Source organism: Haemaphysalis longicornis, unplaced genomic scaffold (assembly GCF_048455015.1).
Source record: "Haemaphysalis longicornis isolate Haplotype H1 unplaced genomic scaffold, Haemaphysalis longicornis Haplotype H1 scaffold_1, whole genome shotgun sequence".
NCBI classification, from domain to species: domain Eukaryota; kingdom Metazoa; phylum Arthropoda; class Arachnida; order Ixodida; family Ixodidae; genus Haemaphysalis; species Haemaphysalis longicornis.
In genome coordinates, this window is record NW_027526203.1 from 319,112,165 (window position 1) to 319,139,225 (window position 27,061).

At 44.6% G+C, this 27,061-nt stretch overlaps 1 protein-coding gene and 1 pseudogene across 1 annotated transcript in view; both read right to left on the reverse strand.

Moving 5' to 3' along the window:
- Vav (Vav guanine nucleotide exchange factor) overlaps positions 1–6,212 on the reverse strand; it is a 235,227-nt gene extending 229,015 nt beyond the window's left edge. The window contains 1 exon segment of the mRNA XM_077691052.1: positions 5,582–6,212. Within this exon segment, the coding sequence (XP_077547178.1) occupies positions 5,582–5,791 (210 nt within the window). The 5' untranslated portion in view covers positions 5,792–6,212.
- Positions 6,213–18,692: 12,480 nt separating this feature from the next.
- LOC144159516 (peptidyl-prolyl cis-trans isomerase pseudogene) overlaps positions 18,693–27,061 on the reverse strand; it is a 37,085-nt pseudogene continuing 28,716 nt past the window's right edge.

Sequence of the window (27,061 nt, forward strand, 5' to 3'; positions counted from 1 at the left end):
TGCCTTTATACTATATTAAATTCATCCTACTTTCTAGCCAATCCTCCGGTATTTGCTTGGTTTGTATCACCTTATCTATTCGCCGCGAGCTCGACATGTAGGTGGCGACAGCGTCGCGCTGCTAGTGTGGATGCTCCGCTGAGCGGCCCGTAAGAATGCACACTACGGGCGCGCTTCGTGCTTTTTTCTCGCCGTATGTGCGCACGAAAGGTGCAAACAAGAGTGGTATGCTGTAGTTCGGTTCCTCAACGTTCAATGTATAGCATGGAAGCGGCAGTCAGTTTCCTTTACTACGCCAAAAAAAGCGACGGCTCATCGGGAATCTCAGAATGGCCGTAATTGTGACAATGAACTTGTACGCTGTGGCTCGTAGCAAGCTCGATCTTTCTAGACTATGGCTTTGAGCCTTCAATAAAAGCATAAATAGAAACAAATCAGGAAGCCTCGATCTCTGAAAGTCAGTTTACAACGGCAATCTCAATCGCTTTCACTGGTAGCATGACGCATTCTTGCATTTGTGGGATGCCCTGAAATGGTAACACTACTTAATTGCCCCGAAATTCTTTCTAAGAGCTTACGATATTTTTTGTGTGTTCAAAAGGCAACATAAAATTACTGAATTTTGATCAGCGCAGAGATATAAATGTAACCGCTCTAACGGGTCTTTTAAATGAAATTTTAGCGACTCTGAAGGAAGGTTTGATGAATAACGGTTTCAGATCACTTATTTACAGCTTTCGTCGCAAGTGAACTTGCGAATTGAATTGTCAACGCACGCAGTACAATCAACATCTCATGTTTAGCTAGGTTTTCGCAAAGTGACAAGCAGGTTTACAGTGTGCAAACCAAGCTTCTGGGACCTCACAGTGAGCACAAATTTTCTGTTACGGCTGCTGTGTTGACCATTTGCGTTCCTTTTAAAATCTAACAGGTGCCTGCAACAGCGAGATGTGTTTGCATTCTTGCGTATAAGGTCGCTTACGAACCCTAAAGATGGCAATAAATGAAGTTGCGCTGTTGCAGATGTAGTAAAACATTTCCTTTTTATTTCTCGTTGCGAATCAGCGCAACGGATTCCCGGTAACTACTTTGTTTTGTAAACTGAATATCGCCTTTGTCTTGGCATTTAATTCTTGAGGATTGGTTAAAAAATGGAATTCTGTGCATTTCTTTTTTTTTTCGGGAAGAGGGGGGGGGGGGGGGGGGAGGGAGTCCTGCCAACGTTGCAAGAGCAGAGAGAAGAGAACGCATGTAACGCGAAAAGCCCAACTATGGTTATCAGTATTACTTACAATCGAAACTACACTAGGCGTTGTGTTCTGTAGCGATGAAAAGCAGCACTTTAACACGTATTTTCAAAATTAATTAACCCCCCTTTGGTCCGAGATTGTCCAGGAATTGTGGCTCGCCTTTTTCAAAAATGTATTGAAAGCAAGCATTGTGGAAAAAAATTAAAAAAAAAAAAAACAGCGAGTCATGGCACACACCCCTCACACATGTGGGCAACAACGTGCATTATATTACGCGTTTTCTCCTCTTTCTTTAAACTTAGGTCCACCTTAAGAGGTTAAGACGTGACCATATTAAGCATTTGGTTATGCTGAGTGAGACACGTTTCTGGACAACGTGATTCATGCCAGATTTGAAAATTATATATATGAAAATGACACACGAAATGCCATATGACAGACGCAAACTCACAACTGCTTAATTTTACCGAAAAATCCCCCCTAAATACTCTTGCGCATCCATAGAAACGTATTTTAAATAATACGTAAAATTACCAACTCGATGCAGTTGAATGAATGTTTATTCCTCCTCAGTGTAAACAACGACTGTCCAAAAATGGTATTTATTTTAGAAATATACGGGAAGGACACGATCACACAGGCGCTTGCTGGTGTAAAATACGTGTCCAGTAATGTATGGGCGATAGCGCACGGGTCGTGTGCAGTGTAAATGTTTTTGTTTGTTTCTTCTTTCTATAAGGACACAGCGCAGTTTTACAAGGGTGTGGAATTTGCACGCGTATGCACAGGTCTTGTCGCTTCTTACCCGTTTCGCGTACTAAACTTTTATCCTTAAATAATCACTACGCCACCTTCAAAAAGCACCCTTCGACGTTCCCGAAACGGCAGACGACTGCACTCAACAATAGGAAAAGTGCAATGTGTGGAAGCAATGTTCACACTGAAGCGGTGATCACGGCGAAGATGTTTCGTGGAATTAAACCAGCGCATTAACCCTCAACGGCTGCTGATTATTGCGTTTCTAGAGGAAATGCGGAAGCAGAGGTAACTATGTCATTGCTTACTGCCAAACAAGCACACATATTGGTTGTTTTGTCGTGTGCAGCACGCGTCTTGCGCCGCACGCAACGTGAAAAAGCAGACGACGCGAGAGCGCCATCCACACTAGGAGCGGTTCGTCCCGCCGCCGCCAGGGGCCGACTCTGTTCGCGCTCGGGGCGAATAGCCCTCATAAATGATGCCTTACTTTTTGGTCCCAGCAGGTTCATCAGCTGCATTGGTCTGTCCAGGCCCACTGCTGTTTTTGGGAAAACCTTTTGCTCTGCTTGTTTCCAAGGTTGATCAAACTTGGTTCCCTTTCCGCAATCTTCTGTAACATGGACGTTATCGGTGCAGGCTTCCCTACCTTTATCTTCTTAAACTTCTGACTAATCAATCGATGAATATGTGCCAACGCGTGCTCTCCTTCTAGATGTTTCCCTTCCTCATCAATCAAGAATTTTAAATGGATATCGTTTCTTGAGCTGAGTAAATTTACATGTTCCAAAACTTCTTGGATGTGCTTTTGTCCTTTTTCCGTATTACTGCCGTCCATTGTTTGCTTTTCTGCTTGATCTTTGCTTGCACCATTGCCTGCACTTCTAGTTTCTTTTCCCGGTAGATATACCATTTGTAGATAAGGCAAAGCGGCAACGGAAGTTGCTGCTGTGCTCGTCACCGCAGCCGGATATTACTCCGCGCGGCGCAAGTAGTGCTTTACTGGGGATATTATGAGCATGGCATGAGCCGTTTCCGTGATTTTTTGGACTTAATATGCTTATAAACGACTGCAGCGACGACAAAAACAAACTAGATATCATGCATTCATAGCAATCTCCATTCAAAAGGCGCGCGCCCCTTGACATCCGGGTCCGTCGCTTTGGCGGAGTGATACCGTACATGAGCTATTGCCGTTGTTAACTTGTTCCCGAGTATAGTCGTTATTTGACGTTAAATGTAGTAGATGACCTTGTCCCCTTCCCCTCCATGGGTGCGCCAGTGACTGCTGATAACAAGAACTCCCACAACTCCCACAAAAATTAAGTGCAAGAGCGCCGTGCAATGTCCCTCAAAAGGCTCTCTTCCCCACGGTACTGCCGCTGCTTAGCTCACAAATACGTGACCTTTGAGCCATCCCTTCATGCGGGGGCAGTCCGGCGAGACGGCCTTTCAGCGCTGCCTCCCACTGTGGTTCCTTGCAATCAGCACAGGCTTCATTTGCTTCAACGGTCCCATGAAAATCCTCTCCGTTCACGGCCGCGCTAGACCTTGATTGATTGATTGTAGGGTTTAACGCGCCGACGCAACGCGGGCGATGAGGCGCGCAGTAGTAGAGTGCTCCGGATTAATTTTGACCACACGGGGATCTTTAACGTGCGCCGAAATCTCGTACACATGGGAGTTTTTCGCTTTTTGCCTCCAATTAACAGAAAAACTGCCGCCGCGGCCGGGAATCGAACCCGCGTCCTCGTGCTCAGCCGCGCTAGACCTACGGAAACGACAGCACGGGCCGCTGCTGGAATGCCGGAAAAGTTGGAGCGTGCGTAGCGGCGCAATGATCACACCTTGTGCGAACATGAATGGCAAATCAGACTTCGGAATCAGAGCACAGAAGGCAGGTTTCACCGGTCAAGTGGTCTTTCGTGGCTGCCCAAAGTGACCAAACCGACTTTTCCTGTGTAGTGGAAGGAAACCACACTCGCACACCACGCCGCATTCCTTCGCTTGGGTTGTGCGCAACAAAGCTGCACCTGAAATACAAGGCACGCTGCAGTAGTAGGCTACGGATTCATCTTGGCCACCTCAAATCTCTACATGTGCTTTCAAAGGCTTCTTTAGCATTGATGGTGCTGCTCGCTCTCTCTTGCTCTGTCTGGTTTGACATGAGGTGGTCTTATCTGCTGGCTTCCCAGGAAAAGCCAAGTACCCGTTTCCGGCGTAACGTATTTTCAATAAAATTATTAGTTGCCAATCAGCGCGAGTACCGCACACTCCTATTCGTTAGTGTTTTTCGGCGGTGCAAGAAGCCATCGTCGCCCGGGCTGCCAAAGTCACCGGGGACCTTCCTCCCTCGGTCACCACCCCTCCCCCGAATTAGCCCTTGCGGCAATAAAAGTTTTGTCTTTCTATCTCTCACATCTTGTAATGCCCTGCTTTTAGATGTAACACGAATAACTACGCTGGTGACTACTGTGTGCACCTGCAGGTTAAGCGATGAGGAAAGTATTGAGCTAGTTACCAGAACACACGTTCAACGTTGCATACTTAGCATTTAGCATACGTTAGTATACGTTAGTTAGTTAGCATACGTTAGTACAAGTCGAATTATTATAGCACGGAACTATTTTCCCGTCACATTCGAATTATAAGTACCTCGTCTTAACTGCAAACAAAAATATCCCGTCACATTTGCTCCTCCGAGGCACGATGAAGAGCCCAGGGAGTGCGGGGGTATTGCCGAAGAGGTCATCAAGGCGGCTGCAGACGCTACAACCTACCTCTGCGCTTAAATACCTCCGCACCCGCATGCTCTAAATGGAACACTAGGCTTGATAAATGAGAGTTGTAAGGCTGTATTAACGGAATATCACGAAACCTGCTCCAAGTGTAACGCGACCGCTTCACTCGATGCGTGATTACAAACATCCAGAAACTCATCGCTGAGTCCGACGCAATGCTGAAACTGTTGGCGTCAAGAAAATTCACCCTTTATACCGGATAACTGTTCCCTAGTGCCGTCATTTTGGCAGCGATCACACAGCCTCGGCCCTATGCATCCGCAGCCCTGCGGTTCTGTTCCGTCAAATGCTGAAACGCAGGGAGCATCGCACGCTTTTTTAACTCGCACCGGCCAGCGTGAACAGTACATGCTATTCACTTCAGCAGATGCGAGCCGCAAGGCGTAATTGCAGGCGGATTCATAAAATGACCAAGGCTAAACACAAAGCCGCCAGTGCTAATGAACTCGCATGCTTGACAGAAGTTACGACCACAAGAACAGCCTCGGCTCTCAATTAAAGCGTCTTGTGTTGTAGCACTCGTGATCAAGGAAAGTGCGCTAGATTTCTGCTCCTGCAGATTAAAGCGATCGCGAAGGCAACGCTACAAGACGGGCGCGGTACGAACAGCAGCAAAAGTGGCGCCCCTGAAACGGCGCCTGTTGAGCAGTGGGAGAAGGGGGGCCGGGGAAAGGCGCGCGCGCACGCACGCACATACGGCGGCAGCGGCGGCACAAGCCAAGGGCCCCTCGAGACGTGCACGGACGGATCAAGATGAGCAGACTCGCAACTGACCTGCGACATCTGCGGCCGCAGGCTCATTTCCTTCAGGTCCACGCATCCCGGCTGAAGTTTGTTGAGAAGCTGGCACAAGAGCACACCGTCCCGCAGCGTGTTGGCCAAGTCGATCAGTTGCGCGTTCGCCCAAGTGACACGGTGGTCCGGCGGCAGCGCTTGGCACCGGATCAGCCAGTTAGCGCAGTCACGCCAGAGAACGTCAGCCATGGTTCACTGTGTTTTTTGCAGGTCGCCTGCACACACGCGTACTCGCTCGTCGCAGGTTATCAGGACATGAACACGAGCGCGCAACCGCAATAGGGCGAGGGCATCTTCCGCCCGTCCAAAGGGCACTCCCGCCAGAAGAGGAAGAACAGGGCGACACGCTTGCCTCCGCGGGGCTGCAACGACGCTACGACGCTACCGCACTGACTGTCAAGAGCTGCTGTTGGGCTGCTCTGCTTGCCGACGTAGACGTACCCCCGCACGCACTCCGAAGCGCGGAAACACCAGCGCCACTCGTCGCGCAGCAGCAGCCGACTCGAAGGCACGATAACGTGGCTCCACCTGTTAACGAAGGCAGCAGTTCGCACGTTCGCGCACTTCCTTGATTCAAGCATATTCAAGACCGGCAAGACGATTGCGGTAACTCAGGTAAATCCTCCCTGTTCTGTGCTCAGGTCTCGTTGTTCACCTGCAGCCTTGTTGCTTCTCGCCCACCGTAGCTCCGTCCACCAGCATCATCCTTCCGGATACAAAGAGTGCTCTCCTCCGTGTTCTGAGCACGGCTGTAGGATGCAGTGTGCTGTTTGTCCTTCAGCTGGCGTTAATTAGCTCGACTGCCGAAGCCAGGACTCTGCAAGCCCCAGAATCCACCCCTGAAAACCTCGGGTTTCTGATAGCGTGCTTTCACGTCAAAACAAATTTAGTTATAAAGCCCACCGTTGCCACTGTGAGCAACATGTAGAGCTCTCCACGCATTTAAAGCGAAATGCGTGAAGAGCTTTACATGGAGCTTTACCACTTTAGTGCTCCTGCTTTTAGTAAAGCATATGTGCAGCATGTTGGCAGAGAAAATGAGAAAGGTATTTTTTTTTTTTCAATACAGTTTTTTAGATAGATTTCCTACTGAATTTTACTAGCAAATTGAAATCCTTCTTCAAAATGTCAACAGCGCCTCATTGCTCATAATTATTTACATGTTCTAAATGAATAAAAACGTTGTTTGCATTGGCTGTGCAATTTAAAAATGAAAAAATCAAAAAGTATGTCAGCGTGGCATATGTGAGCAAGAGCTGGCACGATGAGGCTAATAAATAAGACTGCACGGCTCTGCCTGCACAAGTCCTCTGTGACACGCGTAAAATTGTTGTTAAGAGTGTGCTCAGTCCACTTTGCCTGTAGTCTTCTTAGCTACAAGGGAGAAAAAGCCATATCATATTTCTTTGAGATACTTACTTTGGAATTTATCTGCTCACATGCACTTTATCACGTCTCATGGCTATAGGGGCATCAAAATGCTTCCCAAAGCACTTTTTTTAAAGAGACTACCGTAAAATCCCGAGAGATAGCCCACCTAAGATCGAGAGCAAATCGAGTGAAAATATGACGTGGGCTAACTTTCGGTGTGCAGTAAACAAAAGTTGGGAAATGTATCGCAGCCAAAGAACGAACACGCGTTTATTAGCACTGTATTCATTCGTCATCAAAACCTTCGAACGAACACTCGCTCTCACTGTCAAACAAAAGGTCGACCACCTCCTCACGCACGGAGTTCGTTGGCAGGCAGCAGAAGGAGGGATCGCCGAAGCGAGCCGCTCATGAAGCTCTCCGTCTTCTGATCCATCGAGGGCTGTTGATATACCGCACCTTTTCAGGTTCCTATGACCTGTGACCTGTTATCGCACCCTACCCACGCTAGCTAACCTCGTTTCCGCGGGCGTCATCTCCGGATGGGATGATGCTATTGTCAGGGGTGGGTTATCTTTAGGTGTTTTTGAACAAAATGAAAAATCGTGCCAAAAATAGGGGTGGGTTATCTTTCGGGGGTGGGGCATCTCTCGGGATTTCACGGTATGTAGATGATTGATTTTTTTATTGTAGGGTTTAATGCGCCGACACAACGCAGGCGATGAGGCGCACCACAGTGGAGGGCTCCGGATTAATTTTGACCACGTGGGGATCTTTAATGTGTGCCGAAATCTCGTACACATGGGAGTTTTTGCATTTCGCCTCCATCAGAAAAGCGGCCGCCGCGGCCGGGAATCGAACCCGCTACCTCGTGCTCAGCAGCGCAACGCCTTAGCCACTCCAGCAGGTGAGACTATGTAGATAAAAGACAAGTTTGGTTCATTTAAACGTTTGTCATATCAAAGTAAAAGTTATTTATTTATTTGCATGATGCTACAGACATGAAGCCAATGCCATTTTCATTGCAAATTTCACACGACTAAGCAGGTGAAATAGCATGACTAGTTTGTGCGACTGCTGGCTGCCGACAATAGCTATCGCTGGTTAATACAACTATGTAATTGTATTGGTGCCTTTGGTTCCATTTGATAGTGCTGTTCAAATTGATCGTGCTGCTGGCATCAGGCATTAATGAAAGCCCTCATACATAGGATGAGCATCACAGAAAAATGAACGTTCCTCCTCTCTCAGAGTCAGTGTTGAATTCTCGAGCCAGCTAAAACGACAGAGCTTGCAATAGGATGAGTGAAAATCTATATGCTTAAACCATAATCTCGACACTAGCATTTTTATTTAAGTAAGGATGCTTCTCGCTCTGCTTAAAATATGATTGTAGACTGGAACTTACTTTAGCAAGGCTACTCAAATTATCTGTGTGGATTCAACCTTCTGGTGCATTGTAAATTAAAAGTGTCTTTCTTCAACACGACAAAGAGCTCAACAAAAAAAAAATACACCCAGCATACTGTACTCGCGTCTTTTCATTATAAAGCTAGACGATTTATGGTGCACTGCACATTGCTGCAGTTAAATGCCATTGTTGTTTAAAGCCAAGCACGTTTGCTGCTTCCAGTGTCAACGTTTTGATTCTGTCAATGTTTACGCCCACAACAATTTTTCAATTACATCTTGTCCCTTGTTTTTGAAACTGGCCTCCTACTATTCACTCATGCTTCAAACGTAATGTTCCCAGCTCTTGCTTTATTTCAAAGTTCTGATTCATGTCACAGGCTAAAACAAGGTGCTCATCAGTATCTTTGATGTCAGGGTTCTCTGGAGAAGCTAGGCAATAGGACCAAAACTTTTCAAGCTTTCTTAGGGGGTTTAAAGCATGCATACTTCATACATATGCACAGAGAAAGCTAACGAGCCCAAATGCAGCAGTTTCATTGCAACAAAAATCTGTAATCATCAAAGTAACTGAACTACCAGAATAGCCATCTGTTCAGAAATTTCAAGAAATCTCTAATGCTCTTTTTTGTGTGTAGGCTTTGTTCTGCAACTAAACATCACAATGATTCCTCCCATTTCTTTTTATAAATACAGAAAGTGCAGACATCGTTGGTTTTCTTAGTTGTCTAGCTTTTTTCCCACTGTTGTATATCTGCCAAGAAGCAGGACACTTGTCTTCATCCCTATTACTTGCTTCTGCATCATAGAGTGAAGGCTATCTGGCTGGAGCATTCCCTTTCTCAAAATAGAAATAAGAGCTATTTTAATGGCTGTAAGAAGTTTTCGTGCACAACCACGTCCAAACTTTCACAACTTTCAGCATCCATCATGGCACCGACACACTTTCTCCTCCATAGCAGACCAACAAACCGCACAAAATATTCAAGCAGGCCATTATGCAGCCCTGCTTTACCGGGTCAGTATTCAATTGGTATTAAGATAGCAGGCCAAAGATCACTAGCTGAAGCCAACCTGCAAAGGAAAGTTTGACACTCACCTGAATGCAGCCGTACGGCTACAAAGGAAAGCTATACAGCTTTCTCGGAAACTTTGCAGTTGAAGAAAAATTCGTCCTGGTCCAGGATTCGAACCCGGAACCGGAGCAGTCGCTCTACCAACTGAGCTAACCAGGAGGCTAGTCGTTTGTAGCGCGAGAGCGAATTGATCAACAACTCGAAGTGAAGGGCAGGTGTTAATTGACCATATTCCTTTCCTTTCCTGTCCTTTGTAGCCGTACGGCTGCATTCAGGTGGATGTCAAACTTTCCTTCGCAGAAACTTACTCCACCTTGGGGATTTCCCCTAAATATGGTCAATGAAGCCAACCTGTTCACCTTTCACTAAACCATTTCCCTCTATCTCTCTCTTAGTACTGGACTATTTATCACATTCTTAATGTAATGGGGCGCAGTAATTTAGACAAGCTATCCCAACACTTACTGCAGCTAATTATGTTTTTTGACGGCACCTATGGATATGAGGCATTATCTTAAAAAGTATTATTGTGTGCTTCTGCCACAGCAGTGGACATAGCGAGGGGTAGTTTCAGTAAAGCAAAGAATTTTTAATGCAAAAGAATTAAGTGGCTCATTGAGCTAAAAGCCGGCATTGCTATCTCCAAGACCGTGATGCCGAAATTCCCATTGGCCGTGATGCGTTCCATAGCACATGCCTCGTAAATAAAACACAGCCCTCTTCTGACGCCTCACCCAGTAGTGCAGCAGTCACCGGGGCGCTCTGCGCAGTGTGCTTGCGGGTGCTGTCGCTACTTCCGCTCCTCTTCGTGTGGAAAGCACACATGCACTTAATTAGACACCAATGCTTTTGCATTCACTGCATCATGAGAAGTGTTTGGGTGTCCTTGTAGTTTCCTCTATAGCAGGTTTTAGGTTGCATTACAATAATTTTATGAGGAAACTCACACACCTGTCATTTCTGAAATTAGAAAAGGCCAAATTTGGACCTTCCAGGCGATGAAGACAGGCATCTACAGTGCTGAACGATCTCTGGCATAGTAAATTGATTAACTGAGGCCACCTACAGTATGTGGTGCACTATATGCACCAAAATGGGGAACAGGCACCAGGGTTATTCGCATCTCTAGAATTCCCGAAGGGCGAGAAATCATCTAAGCACATAAACCATGTGCTGCGAAATCGAACTGAGCAACAGTTCAGTCTCATTACTGTGCAGGTTTATGCAGTAGGGTTTTCTGGCTGACAGCAGCTGAAAATCTTCCCATGCATGCTGATTTTTAAGCTTATTACTTCGTCATATATACTTAATCGCATTGTTTTTAAGCCTGTTTCTTTACATGTTCGACAACTTTTTTAACGCCATTCTAATGAACTGCTTTTTGCAAGCACTAACTCCATATATGTCTATCTCAGTTTATTTTTAGCCCACTGGCAGCCAGCGATAAAGTCTCTGCAATACCCACACAAGTTAGTGTCCTTTTTTCTATAGAAGTTATTGTATGCCACCTCAATACATTTACAGAGCTTCCCGAAAAAAGCTGGCAGACCACGTAAAATACCAAGGAAGCTATTATTAAGGGGAAAACTAAACAATAAACAATGAAGAAAGGAAACTGCATAAGGCCCAGCACGTGAACATGCGCATAGTCTCACACAGTTCCACGAAAGGCAAGAGTGTAGGCTGGTGGAACGGCATACCCAAAAGTTACACTACATGGCATGGCCGCAATGCAATGGATTAAAGGTGCTAGGCCTTGCCACTGTGCATAAGTTCTGATACCCAAAAGAGGACAACCATCTTTGCAACATTCCAATAATGCTCAGAACAGTTGCATCCTAAGGGAAGATGCTCTTCAGAAAACTATTTTGCTTAATATTATAGGCAGCTGAATAAAATTTGGCTGCTTGTATAGTTGAACCCTGTCTTTCAAGATCTGATTTTAGTTTTGCAATATCTTTCCTGTGTATTTTTGTGAAAGCCATGCAAACGCTTGAGCAAGTTTTTAGAAGACTACCCAGGCAAGGATGGTGTCCTAACAGAAGTTTGCTACTCCTTATAGACCACAGAATGCAAGTAAACTTTTTTTTTCCTATATACTTCCATAAAAAAATTATTTAAGTCTTAACCTCCTGGTTTTGAAGCAGGGATGAATACTTTTTGAAATGTGCATAATAAAGTTTGCCCCAAATTGGAACAGCAATCCAATATTTGCACTCAGCATATTCTTATGTATCTGCGTTAAAACTGTGGTTCATATTAGATCGTACTAAGTCTGCAAATATTTGTGCACTAACTACGAAAATGGGCCGAAAGAGTAAGTTAAGATAAACTCGATTGAAAGATTGAAAGTTTGAGGTAGGCAGGCCGCAATGCCGGGAAAATGTTGGAAAAACCATTTTCTGATGTGATTGATGTGTAATATTCAAAACAAAAAGAAATACGACATCCATTTACAAGAAGCACAAGGCTCGCGCTTTCTCCACTTGTTTGTGGGAGCGCTTGGCAGCCAGCACTTGCAATGTCGAGAAGCAGGCATTAAAACTCGCCAACGTTACCACAAACTTCCCTATTTCTTGTGCTAGTACCAAGACCGAATTAGACACGTTTTCTCTACCTTACCGTGGGACTAAAAATCAGAGCACGATAAACACAAAAACACACAAGAAGCATAATGGGACAAGCGCTCTCTCAGGTAAATTTATTGGAAGTATCATCTGATATAAATACAACAGTTTATCGCAGGGGGGCATGCAGAGTTAAACTCATAGTTATGTTTATGATGTTCGTATGTGTCAACTTGCCCAACCGTTGGAATTTCACCTTCTTTTTTTTTTTATGAACTAAGCTAGAATAGTTACCATGGCTTTCCCAGTGAAATCTCAAAAATCATTGTTAATGTGATTTTTTAACCCCCAACTCCCCCTAATGACGCTCTCTGTTTGCAAGTATCAATATGAACAACTCCTTTTTGCTGCCATTAGACATTTGTACTCATGTCTGTTTGCTTTGTCTTTGCACATCTACGTGTTTTAAGTATTATGTTTCTGTACAAGCCTCCCTCTCTGTATGGATGTTCTGGATCAACACTGCTTATGAATCAGTGCGCATACTTGTAAATCATATTTTATTTATTAATTTCCAGCATGCTTCCAGCCTGACATGCGAGGCTGTTGCAGAAAGTGGGTGTTGAATTGATATATAAGGCAATAAGGCAGCAAAGGTATGGGTACAAATTTGTTGGTAGGTTTTTAGCAAGTTTATATGCTAAAAACACTATACATATGCAGGCACTGTACTGCACATGGAAAAAAAAATTGTTGCTGTACTAAAAGCTTTTCACAATAAACAAACACTTTACAGTACTAAATGCACCGAAGTTTCGATGAGAGAAAAGGTAACAACTAAAATGTACGATTGCAAAGGACAAAAAACATTTCATAATGCTAACTGAAGTATGTTAACTGTCGTACACTGTACATCATAATGCGGCAGAAATTTTCATTCTCGGATTGCCTGAGGGGAAAATGAGAGTTTCAAAGCATTAACACAAACTCTGTTCGAAGTGATATGTTTTGCATGTTTTGTTCTGGTGTTCGTTGTGTTAGAGTGTTGAAGTATAGTTACTGCTGCTGAGTTGTATTATTTAAAATTAAGAATAGTAACCTAAAGCAGAGAAACCATGCAGGCAGGACTAGCAATTGTGGGAGGGCTTACCCTGCTAAGGAACTCTGTGGGCAAGTCAAGACAGGGGTATTTATCAAAAATGAATCTAATAACCTTTCACCAACTCCATTACTGATTGTTTGGTGAAAGGGAATCGAGAGACTTGTAGAAAAATCAAATTTAGGACTGCAAATCAAATATGAATAGTAAATACTGACTGAATCAAATCGAATGTTTTCAAATACAAATATCTTTTCTTCAGTGTTTTTAGAGCTTCTAAAACGTAGCCACACAGAGACGAAAAAAAGGATAACTTAAGAAGTCAGGACCTAACACATCTTAATGTTCATGTATACGAGTGCTTGATGAAAAGAAACTGTACGAAAAGTAGAAAAAAATATAAGGTTATGACTAAGTGGGAAAAGCAGTCAAAAATCTGGTATAAATTACCATTAAAAAATGCACGTTCCTCAACATGCCGTAAATACAGGAAGTAAATTCGACTACCCCAAGCTCCAGTCATTGAAAGAGCTAGGAATGCTGGTATGACCAGTACCTTATTGCAAGCGCTGCCAACAAGCAGTAACTCCATATTTCTCACTCATGAAACTTCTTTCTGGCTTATAGATTTTACTTGAGTAGCGTTCCACTGCAGAGGATACACCAGGGCTAGCACGCGCTAATTGCGCTTGTATAGCGCTAAGCTGGCATGCGTTAGGCTTTCTCGCACAGCTTTGGTGTGGTGCAAAAAAGCCGACTCGGGGGGCATGCCGTGTGTTGTGTGTCGTACGGCAGAGCCAAGCTGTATTGCTCCATTGAAATGAAGTAAAACATTTATTTCTCTTTTGCTGCGGTACATTCGGAGAGAGGGCGCATTGAAAAAAGCTGCAAACAGCGCAGCTTGAAGGCCCCGCGCGCCCAACCTGACAGCACAGCACACTTCACTTCATGCACTGGCCAATCCACAAATTGTCATATGTACTTAATATGCCCTTCGCTCAGAAGGATAAAGAAAAATAAGATAAACACTCTCACACCAAAACAAATAAATAAAAAACAAGCGTATAAAAAGAAACACACAAAAAAATGAATTTGCGGTCCGTACAAACTACTGTCTCAGCATGATGATTCATAGCAAGTTGAAAAGGCAAAGAACACTGGTAATTTTCTTTTTGAAATTTTTCGAAGCAGATATTATTGCTTTCAAGCAGATTTAAATATGACGGTAAAATATAGCACAATGATTGTAAGAGATAGTTTGTTCAGAAAAATGGCAATGATGCGTTCATTATAAGCAGTTGCATAACGAGAGTTCAAACATGAAAATAAATGCTTAGGCAAGAATTTGTTGATTTCTTATTATTCGTAATAACAAATTGTCATTCCTGTTATTATTTGAAAATTTCAAATGATAACAAATTGTCATATTTCTGTTATTTGAAAATTTCAAATATTCAAAAACTTTGAATACTTTGAATGGTGAAGCAGTACTGTGAACCAAATGAAATAGCAAGTAATATTCGCAAAGTATCAGAAGTTAGGAATATTCACACACCTCTAGAAATCAACATACTATTGCATACTACAAAATAGTAATAATAAATTACGTGTTTGCCAGTTTCATAGCACACATGGAAGCAAAATGAAAAGAAGACCAGAGAGCTCAAAATGCTTTAAATGTTACGTAAGAAATGTGTTTGTCCCATTTAGGGTTTGCTGATGTAATATCATTCTAAGGCGTGCTTGTATTCAGTGCATTTTAACACCATGTTGTTCACTTTGTAAGGAAAATACAGTGAATTTTTTTTTTTCATTGAAGTCACTATAACTGTTTTTTGGATGTTGAGCCTCATCTGCCATGCCTGACACTAGTCAGCTATACTTGCTTGATTTTTTTATATAATCGATTCAACGAACATGCAAACAGTTTCATTAATGCCTTAATAAATGCAATTGGTAAAAAAAAAAATGTGCAGTCACTAAGCATTTCTAATCAATTGCCAATGTTAAAGTATTTATGTGCAACTGAATGCCGCAAAAAATGCTCCTTCAGATGAGTAGGTTGCCACTGCAGCCAATGGGAATGGGTGACTTGGCTGTGAGCCTCTGACGGCAGCTGTCATCATTACTGGCCAATGCTTTCAGAAGTATGGTTGGTTATGTCAACCTCACAGCCACACATAAAATAAGTTGGTGAAATAGCCATAGGCTTCTGATGGCAGCTGTTATGGTTCATGTTGTTATGCACATATTCAGCCTTGATGTGTGGTTACCTTAAAGTTTAGCCTAATTCATGCGAGAAACACCAAACTCATTGTAAAGTGAGCTTTGTGTACCGGTTGTCAACGTTTCCTCAGTCAAAGGCCATGACGCATTCACGAAGTCCACCTTTAATCAGGTAGGGCCATAATGTCCATGCTCGACTCTTATTCTAGAGGCCCTAGATTTGATTTCCATGCATTTCAAAATTTGTCAAATTTTTTTGAACTCAATTACTTTCTAGAGTTCTGATTTGGATTGATAAAGTTATTTTCTGCGACAAATGTAACTGTGTGCGTTAGGATGATCTATTCTGGATCTTGCATGCTGTACATCAGAGAAAAGGGGCAGAAATTTGCTTGGTTCGAAACATGACCAGATCTGTAATCATCAATAATGTGTGCAATTTTTCATTACGTCACCAGTGTTCAGTGATTTTTGATATGCAAAAAGTATATGCTGTTTAGATTTTCATTGAGTGCGTCATCAGAAGAAATTTAAGTATTGGTTATGTTGTCTGGGCTGCGTAACCTTGTTGTGTTATTATTTAGCAATAAGTAAAGCTTTCCCAGCTCAGTTAAATTTTGATCTGGTTACTTAACGTCTGAACGTATTGAGTAAACTGTCTTTAACCAAAATGGCAATGTCATGCATCACAAGGGGTTCTGTGTTTGTGCAGAATAATATAGCCAGGCAGGATGGTATTACCTCTTGGTGCTTCAGGTAAAAGCCAGGTTTCAGTTATAGTAATGACATGAGAGGAATGGTCAAGAGGAAATGCTTCAAGTTGGGTATGTTTGTTTACAGTGTTCCAGAATTTGTGTCAAGTAGTAAAAGGCCTTTAATCAACCAAAATTTAAGTATTGGTTATGTTGTCTGGGCTGCGTAACCTTGTTGTGTTATTATTTAGCAATAAGTAAAGCTTTCCCAGCTCAGTTAAATTTTGATCTGGTTACTTAACGTCTGAACGTATTGAGTAAACTGTCTTTAACCAAAATGGCAATGTCATGCATCACAAGGGGTTCTGTGTTTGTGCAGAATAATATAGCCAGGCAGGATGGTATTACCTCTTGGTGCTTCAGGTAAAAGCCAGGTTTCAGTTATAGTAATGACATGAGAGGAATGGTCAAGAGGAAATGCTTCAAGTTGGGTATGTTTGTTTACAGTGTTCCAGAATTTGTGTCAAGTAGTAAAAGGCCTTTAATCAACCAAAATTACAGGCCGAGCACGTCTACTGCCAGGGTGACAGTTCAGAGCCAGGCCAGTCAAGCCAGGTGGTGACGGAAAGGGGTGGGAGCTCAGCGTCTGAACGTCCTGGCAATAGGGAAGGCCATGGGGGAAATTAACACAGGCAGGCGAGCAGTTAGAACAGGAGGGGTTGGATCAATAGTGATAGAGGTGTGAAAGAGTAATAAGAGAATTCATTCTGGTGTGTCGGAGAAGTCGAGCCTTCAGCACAGTGAGTAGAGAATGAGGTGGTGGGCATAGGCGTTCGTCAAGACGTAACTTGGAGCTTGGGGTAAACATCCTTGATGGTGTGGTGCAGGAAGAGCCTCCGTCATCCTCCAACGGCCTGGGCCAGGTGATCAACGCCTCCCAGTGCAGAGTGTTTATTGCGTGCAAGCTGATGGGCGTACTCATTGCTGTCAATTTCTGCACGCCCGGGGACCCAGCAGAGAAAAACAGGTAGTAACTGTTAGACCCTTCTTTACCTGGTGTGAGCCGAGTTTTTTCTGAACGGTGTGCTGTTTTGCTGTGGCAACTATTTCATTTTCATGTGATTCCAAGTGAATAGATCGCCATTTTTACCTTATAGACCAAACGCATTTTGTTGTGACATTCCATTCCCAGATACGGTGCAAGTCTGGTACCCCCTGTACACACCTACAGCCGTCTACACACTAGTTCGCTTTAAGCTCTTCCGCTACTCTCTTGAGCAACTGCTAAAATGAGCCTGCTGTTGGGTTTCTGTGGCCCAGAGGTAGAGCCGCTGGTTGTGACTACCACAGCCATCAAACTCCAGCAATTCTGACAAATTTTTGCCAAGTCCCATGGTTTTTTTTTTATTATAAAAACGTTTTCTTAGGTCAATTCTATGCCTGGTTTCTTGTATATAAGGGTGGTTTAGTATGATGTGGTATCTTAATTTTAGGCCTGTTTAGGTGTGGGGCGCATTTCATTAATCAATTTCCTGCATTGCACAGCAAGTGCTTGTCTTGTACCTATGGAACAAAAAATGTTGCCACTCTATTGTTGTTGCCCGTTGTGTTGTTTTGAGCTTTCTTAAAGTTTTTCTGTAGTGGTTCTTGCCCTTAAAAAAAAAAGTCTTCATTTGCAGGAAAAATTAATTCTTAGAGATTTAAAGTTCTTAAAGATTTTTGCCATTGTCCCTGCAATTTAAATGTCATGGATCAAGTTTTGTTTTCTTTTTTAGTACAATGAATCTCCCTGAAGCCAGATATGGTAACTCCCAGTTTGTCTTATATAATGCTTGTCTCATTGGATTAATATTCCTCACGTCTCACGTGTATGGGGACATAAGAAGGTCCTCACAATTGGAGTCTGTTGAATCGTCTATTGAATAAAGTCTGTTGAATAAAGGTTGCACGCAATATGGGTGTATGTACGGTTGCTGTGGGCATTGGGCGGAACTTTTTGCTGCAATGTCAACCATTCCTCGATCATACGAAATCAAAACTGGACTACTTGGCATGCAGCAGTTTGCAGGTGCCGTGTGAGCGGCACTGTGCAGTGTTCACAAAAGGCATGGTAGTGAGTGATGAAGCAAAATCCAGCATCCCTCAAGGTGAAGGTACCACTAGCGGTAGCATTTCAAATGCATGTAAAGTATCACAGTGCCGGGATGTTCTTTGTCAGAACAACCAGCAAGACTCGTCTGCTTCGAATAAACTTAAAGATGTTACTAAAATTAACTCAACAGTCATTGTTAGTGTGACTTCCATGAATAAATGAGTAGCTTCATAAATGCTGTGAAGACAGTGCACATCTTAAAGGCTCAGTTTTTCTCTTTTAACATAATAGGTGCACGCATGTGGTTTGAACATGGGCTCTCTAGGCAGCCGTTGCTAAGAGCCTATTGGATTAGTTGCTCATGACAACACTTCAGGAAAATTCTGATACATATCAACAATCTTAACGGTGAATTGGCTGTCACCTGGCTAACATTATAACAACGTTCACAATATCTGCTGTCCAGACACCTGCTGGGAAATCACGTATAATCTTTCCCACAGGGCAAAGGTTACACACCTTTATTGCAGTCAACAAACTGCTTTCAGTGACTTCTGTCACGGCCTTGTATTATATTCGAACATGGGCAGCTCCTCTGATGCTGGCAGACGCAGGGGGAGAAGGGGGCGTCATGGCCCTCCCCACAACATTTTGTCCCAAGAGGGGAATGGGGGCAGTGAACAAGTCCACTGTAATTCTACCTAGCATCAATAAAATAACTACTACAGATTTTTACTTCATAGGCTGATGAACCAACCATATAGTAGGCAGCATTGGTAGCTGCTCTCATTACGCCAGTGAGGCATTTTACGAGTTCCCTGGGCAAAAAATTGGCTCCAATCAACGCTGTGAAGGTGGTTAGAAAGCAAAGCTGTAAATGACACCCAGAACAATTGCCCATGCGACGTCACTTAAATTCCCACACGGGGCTCTACCAAGAGTGAAACCAGATATTCTGCAAGCCGTTACCTGGTATTCGCGGGGGCGGCATCCCGAACGCAGCAGCGTTGGCCACGGCCAGGCTAGAGCGGCGGACGTCGCCGCTGTAGCCTGGCTCTGTGTCGGCAGAAAGAAAATGGAGAGGAGTGTCTTTTGAAGGGTGAGACAGCGGAACCTAGATATCCTGATGTGCTAGCTTGGGGCTACACCACCGCACAACAGAAGTGCAGACACTGAAACAATTCGGCATGTGAGCTTAGTGATCCCCATTTATACCGATTTAAACTAGTTAGTTTAGTAAGTTTGAGAACTGTGAGAAAGCCGAGGGAACTTTTATAATCTCTATTTATCAGAACCGGTTGCTCATTTCACTTTTTGTAATACTTTTTAAAGCACAACTGAATTGGTACTCACCAATTTAGAAAAGGGAGTCCTATTCGTGGCAAGTAGTTTGCAAAAGGTAGCGTTTCTCTAGCGGCCAGATGTCTGTATGTGGTCTCTACATTTTGTTTTCCTACCCTGCAAACCAATCCTTAACGTATCTTTACCATACGACCACTTAATTCCGTCCGGTTCGGGTTACCCAGGAGGTGCTGTCGAACAAGTTAATCAAGCCGTGTGAAGGAAGCGTGCAATGGATGCGAAGCTGTGCCAAAACAGGCTCAAAACAACCGTCACTAAAGCAAACGACAAAGCCAACGTGCCCACCAGGGTGAGCAGGCTCCGGTGTGCGGGGAACACAGTACTAATAGCGCCCATTTGCCGCACCATCTACACTGTGCTCCATGAGGGAGGGACATTAAGGGCCTGTCAGAGAGAGTGAAGTCGGCGCTCTTCTTTATCTTACTCCATGGCCGCCTTCAAAAAGCACCCTCCTTCTCCTCAGCCACATTGGGAGTTTCTTGTGGGGCACACCACGGCGATACCATTGGCTGGTAGAAGTAGAAGGCTTTGCTTTAAAAATGAAGAGTAATTGGAAGGTCATGTAGAGTACAACACGGCATCCCAAGATCTTTTTTATTTTAAACGTTGAATTGATACTTTTCTTAGGTTAATTATTTATTTATGATTCCTACCTTTATGTTCTCCCTTTCTTTCTTCGCAGTGTCTAGAGTTTAGTCCGACGGAACTTTAAGCCAGTTTCTAGAGTTACGTCCGACATAACCCAAAATTTAAAACTAAGTTAGGTCCGACAAGAGTCCTAGTCCGACAGAACTTAGGCCAATGTTTTGAGTTACGTCTGGTGCAACTTAAAGCACAAACAAATTTTTTACAGCTAACGGCACCAAATACGTGACGGCCTATATGTGTAATCCATACGTAATGAGGTTCCTCGATTATCAGTCCCGGATCATCCGCGGACTGCCCGATACGCGATCCGGTGCTCAATTTTCCCATGTATTCCTATGGGACTTCCGGTCCAAATGCAGTCCTCGGACTGCCCGCGGACCGTCCAGGACTGGTAAATCGAGTGGGCCAATTATTGAAATGGTCACTTGTACAATACATGACATCAAATTTGAAAACACAAATGTTGTTGCTTTACGGCCAAACAGGTTCAGAATCAGTAAATCATAGGTACCATGCAGGTGCGTAGCCAGGATTCTTCAGGAAAAGGGTGGGGGGGGGGGGCTAAAGTTGTTTTCAAGCCCCCCCCCCCCCCCCCCCCGACAGAGAAAAATCTAGGTAGTTTGCAGGCGCCCTTAAAGGCTATGAAGACAAAATACATGTTTGGTTCATTAAACAGACTGCATTTTTCCAATAACAATGATACCAATCTTATCACAAATTTCAAAAGAATAATCGAGATATGAAATAAAACATATGATGCAGCGGCCACTCCCCACCCACTTTCCGGCGATTTCTCTATGACATCACAGGATCTTTTTACGATTGGCGTCAAACGACCTGAGACACAGCCAATCAACATGGCTGAGCGATTGTAGAGAGCCTCTAGTTCCATTGATGCCATCATTTCAATTGTTACGTGCAGTTGTCACACTCATAACTACGTTTTAGTGCTGGCCTGTACTAAATCACTCCTGCCCATATTACGTCCCTGCAGCGCGAAATTTGAAATTTTCTATATTTGTTGCCTTGCTCCAGTTGAAAAACGTCTTCTGGGGTTGGAATGTAGCTGAGTGAGTTTTAACAAGGTTGTATTTCAACAACCCGTTTCAACGACAAAATTCAACAAGGTTGTATTTTTTCTTCAAATGGGCTTAAGGTCTCTATTGGTATTGATTATGATAGTATTTAGTGCCAGATAAAGTTGTAAACTGGGAAAAAATCCACAGATCGTGTGGTGTAAATCTGCGCACGTGATATGGTACGTATACTGCACACACGGGCACCTTGTTTAGGCATTGCATTAAATGAGCATAGTTTCATGTGATTACTTGCTTTATTTCAAAGTGTGTGGTATGATGAGTGTTACATCCACAATAAAATGGCGTAGGCCGTAAGAATGAGATTTTTTTATTTAGTTGCTGTTGTCCAAAACGCAGAAGAAAATTTTTTTGCAGATAAGCATTCTACGCCCAATCGCGTGGTGTGAAGTGGGGTAACAAAGGTCACGATAACGGGCACACCATGCGACAGCCGCTACCTCACTTGGAGTTGCGTACCTGTAGATGAAGCTAACTACTAAAACTGCAGCGAGAACAAATATATTTTTTAAATCTTTAACTATTCACGTAATTCACGGACAGCGGTAACTCTTCATGTACTTAACGCTGTACCGATGCGCTTTGAGCAACCCTGGTCAACTTTGTGCATCATAGGATATTTAACCGTTTATATGAGTAGAATTTACGCTTTCCCTCTTTCTAAGTTCCCTACCCGCTTCATAGCTGGCGCTCCTGTCAACAACCAATTCAAGAGCAAATATTGCATTAGAAATAAAACGAGATATAAATTTTTTGGCTCGTGGACATAAAGGTACTGTGACATCGTGGAAATATTAGGAAGCGATTATTTAAATTGGGTCAGGGAAAGAAAATGACTTACAATTGCGGCCTCTTTTGTGTGTTGCATGGCATTTCGAGTGTGAGCTTCCCAAAGCAAGGGCGCTTCGGCTCTTGCACCGTTCTGTCATGTCGGCGTTTTTGTGACTAAGGCCCCTGAATATACACTGCTCTGGGCAGCCGCCGCCCAGGCAAACAGCGGACGAGGACGCAATGGAGGGACTTTTGTTGTGACCGAGGTTGAAGATGGCCATTGAGTATTTGTTACTGTGGCGAGCGCCATCCGCCTATGTCAGGGCTGGTGACCGTCAAACCTTCACGTGTAGGATAAAGCCTGGAACTCGTTCGGCAAGCCGCAGCGTGCCCTTTTCGTCAACCCCTGTTCCCCAGTTTCGTAGGTTAGCGAAAAATACCGCGGAATGAATCTGCCTAATCGCGGAGGAGAAAACGACTGTCTGCAACACCGCTTTCTCAAGGGGACACGCAGTGCGCACAAGCTGAGCCCATTCAATTATCCCACGCCAACACCCTCCCGGGCTCCACAGAAACGTAGAAAAGAATGAAGGGGTGACGCGCAGAAGAGGGGCATACTTTGATATGCGCCTCATCCACAAAGGCCCTCTGCGCAACCACGACATTTATTCAGCTAAAGCACACGTTTCGCCCAATACGCAGACCCATCGCTTTCTTCATCTGTCTGCCACCGCCGCTTGCACGTGGTTCTGTTTACACGTACAAAGATCGTCTTTTTCCTTTCGGCCCTTTATCGTACCAGTCTTCACCCATCAATGGCGGGCGGTCTCTCTTTTTTTCTGCCGCGAGTCAGTGCGGATGACTCCTTGCTTCCCCGGTTATACCATGACGAGTCAATCTCCTCTGCTGAGAACGACTCTGCCGGCCGCTTATTCTCTGTGTGGTGACATGCCACAGACAAAGGGGCACAACGTGGGCTGAGCGTAAGGCCCCTGTATTTTTCAAAGGTAGCGCAAACTAGCGTAACTAAATAAGCTACGCAAACCCATTGTACAAAAAGGAGAGGAGAATCTCCTCCCCATCGCCCTTTTCTGCTCCCCTATTGGACCAGGCTCGACACGTGACCAATGACCTCCGATGACCCCCCGCGAGTTTCCCTTTCACCGGGTAGTGACGCCATTAGGGAGCGTAGGACGACGGGCGCGCATTTGCGCTGCACGTGAAGGCGGACATGGGTACATCTTTCTCAGGGCGGTCCCGGCTGCATCGCGATACCGACTTGCTGGTCGTTGGCTGCTCCGTAGCATTGCAAAAGGTGATCAGCTGTTGTTGTTCCAGGAGAGAACAATGACATTAAACGGCGAGCGATATGGCTGCACTGCACCAGGAGAAAAAGCTTTGATTGTCACCGAGGAAGGATTTCCGAGTTAAGCAATCACTACTAAACTCCTTCATGTATACTTGCCTCTGGGAGTTCTTTAGATGAAGGTCAGGCTGATACTGACTTTCGGGTTAAATGAAGTAAACAAACAAAAAAAAACAGCATGACGTTTCCATCGACACTTCCTCACATGATTTAGTAACAATGGCAGCACGATCGTGTCTAGCTCGCTCGCATTGGGTCAGGTGTTCGAAAATGCCCACAGTAATTACTGCAAAATCTTTCGCGCTCGCGATATTCTTCCAGTTGCAAAAATTTGCAGCGGAAGAAACTACGTTTCACTAGTGAGCTCCTTTATAATATATTCTATTCGCTTGAGCTCTATGTGGTCGGTCTTTGTGTTCTGAGGTTGTATTTTAATTTACCCCATTTTTGTGCGCTTTCATGACGAATGTGGTGCATACGTGTGTACTTATTATGAGAGAGTGTAATGTTTTATAGTTGCTTATTTGCGGGGTGCTTGTTGTGAACATACTTGTCAGTGGGGAACACGGGAGTGGAGGGGGGTTCATTCGTGAGTTTACCATAAGACCAATGTTTACCAATGTTTCAACCATTTCTTTGGAACAGGGTCCTCAGTAGACGTGAGCGATGCAGCATACAAAATAGCTGTGATCCAAAAATTAATTCTGAGGCATTGATAACAGGGAATAGCACCGGCATACGAATATATTAGCGATTGAGCAAGGATAAAGTCCCTGTGTATGCTCTGCTCGGAACAAAATGTCCTATTTTTACAACAAGAATTTCAGCATCAGTTGCCATCAAATAAGGACGATGGATAAGTCGCCAGTAAAAGCACGATGCAGAAAGCGCGCGCACACAAGGGAACAAAAACATTTTTTTAAAACTGTACGGGAAATGGCACCACGTGAGTGACTTTTGTGAATTAACAAAAATAAAGCTGGGCGTATGTAGGCTATCAAATTCCCTGCCACGTAGCATGCATAGATTGATGCAGGTTTTTTTTTTTTTTTCGAAACGCGTCCACTAAACAGAACACCTTGCTTTTTAATATACACGAGGCAGTAACGAAAACTGTCTAGAAAACTGTCTAGAAGTCTATGTGGCACCGATTCTGCTTATAATTGAACATTTGAGTATGCAATAAAAGCAGGGATTTATACACCCCCCCCCCCCAACACCCCCTCAACACCCCCCCAAGAGGATTTCTACACCCCCCCCCCCCCCCCCCCCAAAAAAAAAAAAGATTCCACACGAGCACCCTGCACCCATGCCCTCTGTCTAGACAGAGGAAAGGGGAGGGCAGAGTTCCCTTTTTTGAAAATGTGAAGGAGACCTAGTTTATCTATGTAATGGCTCTTCGCGTTTTATTTCGACACTTTGGCTCAGCCACCAGGATTTCCTTTTCCCCGGACGGCTCAGCCACGCACAGCCGGGGCGTGGGTGGGTCCAACCTACATGGGCTCGGGGTCCGCGGTGTCGCCCCTACCGTCACCTTGAAACGCAAGGTGCCCCTGCGGGAACGCAACAAGTGTCTGAACTTTCTTTTGGTTGGGAGAACTACTAGCAGATTTACCTGGAATTATTTGTTATTAAATTTACTTGAAATTACATGGGAATTCCTATACATTCTTGAAATTTAATTTATATTTGGGAATTACTTGTGGTTGCACAAATTACTTGAAATTACTTATAAGTACTTGGTATTTCTAGGAATAACAAACAAATACATAAAATTCTTTGGAGTTTGAATTTGCTTGTAGCTGCTTGACACTTCTTGGAATCACACACGTCTCCCCGATTAGAGAGAGGGAGACATGATAGGGGGCCGAAGTTTGCTGTTCGTTCTGCCATTCTAGGCACGAACTCTTTCATAACGGCGTCCAAGTGTAGTTCCGCAGCTCTGCTCTTGTGCACGTGGAGGAGGAGATGTGTCAGTGTCCTCTGTGCCATTCGATTGCGTAAAAATGTTTTACAAAATCACCGTAATGTGCGACAACACAGAAGCTATCAAACGGCTTCAAGGACCAAACATCGATGGTTCAGTGTGCCACCTTATCAAGAAGGAGTGCAGAGCACTAAAAGACAACCACAACATCCAGGTATGCATCGACTGGGTGCCGCGACACGCGGGTAGCCTCAGAAACGAGGTTGCTCACGCGATGGCGAGCGCGCAAAACTCTACGTTCCACTCGCTTCCCTAACACCCGGTGCCACCACTGATTGATGTCGACCCGGCCAGCCTCGTCGAACAAGAGAGAAAACGAAGGAAGACAAACCTGAGAGACATGATTCCCCGAAATGAGCACCCTCTGCCAAAGGGCTTACCCAGAGGGGCTCAAGTTCTTACCTACAAGGCCCGAACAGGGGCTTCCCTTACCGCGAGAGAGAGACAAAACTTTATTAAACTGAACTTGTCTTTAGCGTGAGAAGTTGGTGGTCGTTGTTATCAGCCCAACCATGAGGCAGAGATAATTAGAAGGATCAGAATGGGGTGGGGTGCATATGGCAGACATTCTCAGATAATGAATAGCAGCCTACCATTGTCGCTGAAGAAGAAACTGTATGACAGCTGCATCTTACCGGTACTCACCTACGGGGCAGAAACTTGGAGGCTCACTAAGAGGGTTCAACTTAAATTGAAAACGACTCAGCGGGCAATGGAGCGGAAAATGATAGGTGTAACATTAAGGGACAAGAAGAGAGCGGAGTGAGTCAGGGAGCAAACTGGTGTTAAAGACATATTAGTAGAAATTAAGAAGGAAGAAATGGACGTGGGCAGGGCATGTAATGCGAAGGCAAGATAACCGCTGGTCATTAAGGGTAACAGAGTGGATCCCTAGAGAAGGCAAGCGTTGCAGGGGGCGGCAGAAAGTTAGATGGGCAGATGAGATCAAGAAGTCTGTGGGGATAAATTGGTCACAGTTGGCACAGGACCGAGGTAATTGGAGAATAATGGGAGAGGCCTTTGCCCTGCAGTGGGCGTAGATAGGCTGGTGATGATGATGATGATGATGATGATGATGATGATGATGATGTTATCAGCCCAATGACAACAGAGGCGGCCCTTGCGATCAGGGAGGTCTGCACCTCCCTGTCGTGGGATGCCAGTGCTTCTCTCCACTGCTCAGCTGTGGTGATTCGGGGATAGGGGTTTTGGGGGCAGGCCCACAGAATGTGGGGTAGGGTGGCTGGGGCTGTGCAGAGGGTGCAGTTCGGGGATGGGACTTGTGTTGGGTGGAGTAGGTGCAGGCGGGTTGGGTGTGGGTATGTGTTTGTTTGTATGAGCCTCCAGTCCTGCTCTTGGGCTGTTGTGAATTCCGGGTGCGGGGTTGCTAGCTTTCGGCGGCAGAGGCGGTAATGTTCCGTAATATCGGTATAGTTAAGGAGACTGTCTCTGGATGACCTTGCCCCGTGGGATGGGTCGGGCGCCACTCCAGCTCGGAAGGTAAGATACCGAGGATGTGCTACACAAGTGGCGCTCCTACGTTAAAGTGGCGGCACGTAGTAATCCAGACAGACGCAACGGCTCCACCGCTCTCATCGACCCAACGTACCCCTGCCCGTACTGCACAGTCAAGCAGGACATTCGACACATCCTGTGGGACTGTGGGGGCCTCTGTGAACTCCGAGCCCGACACGC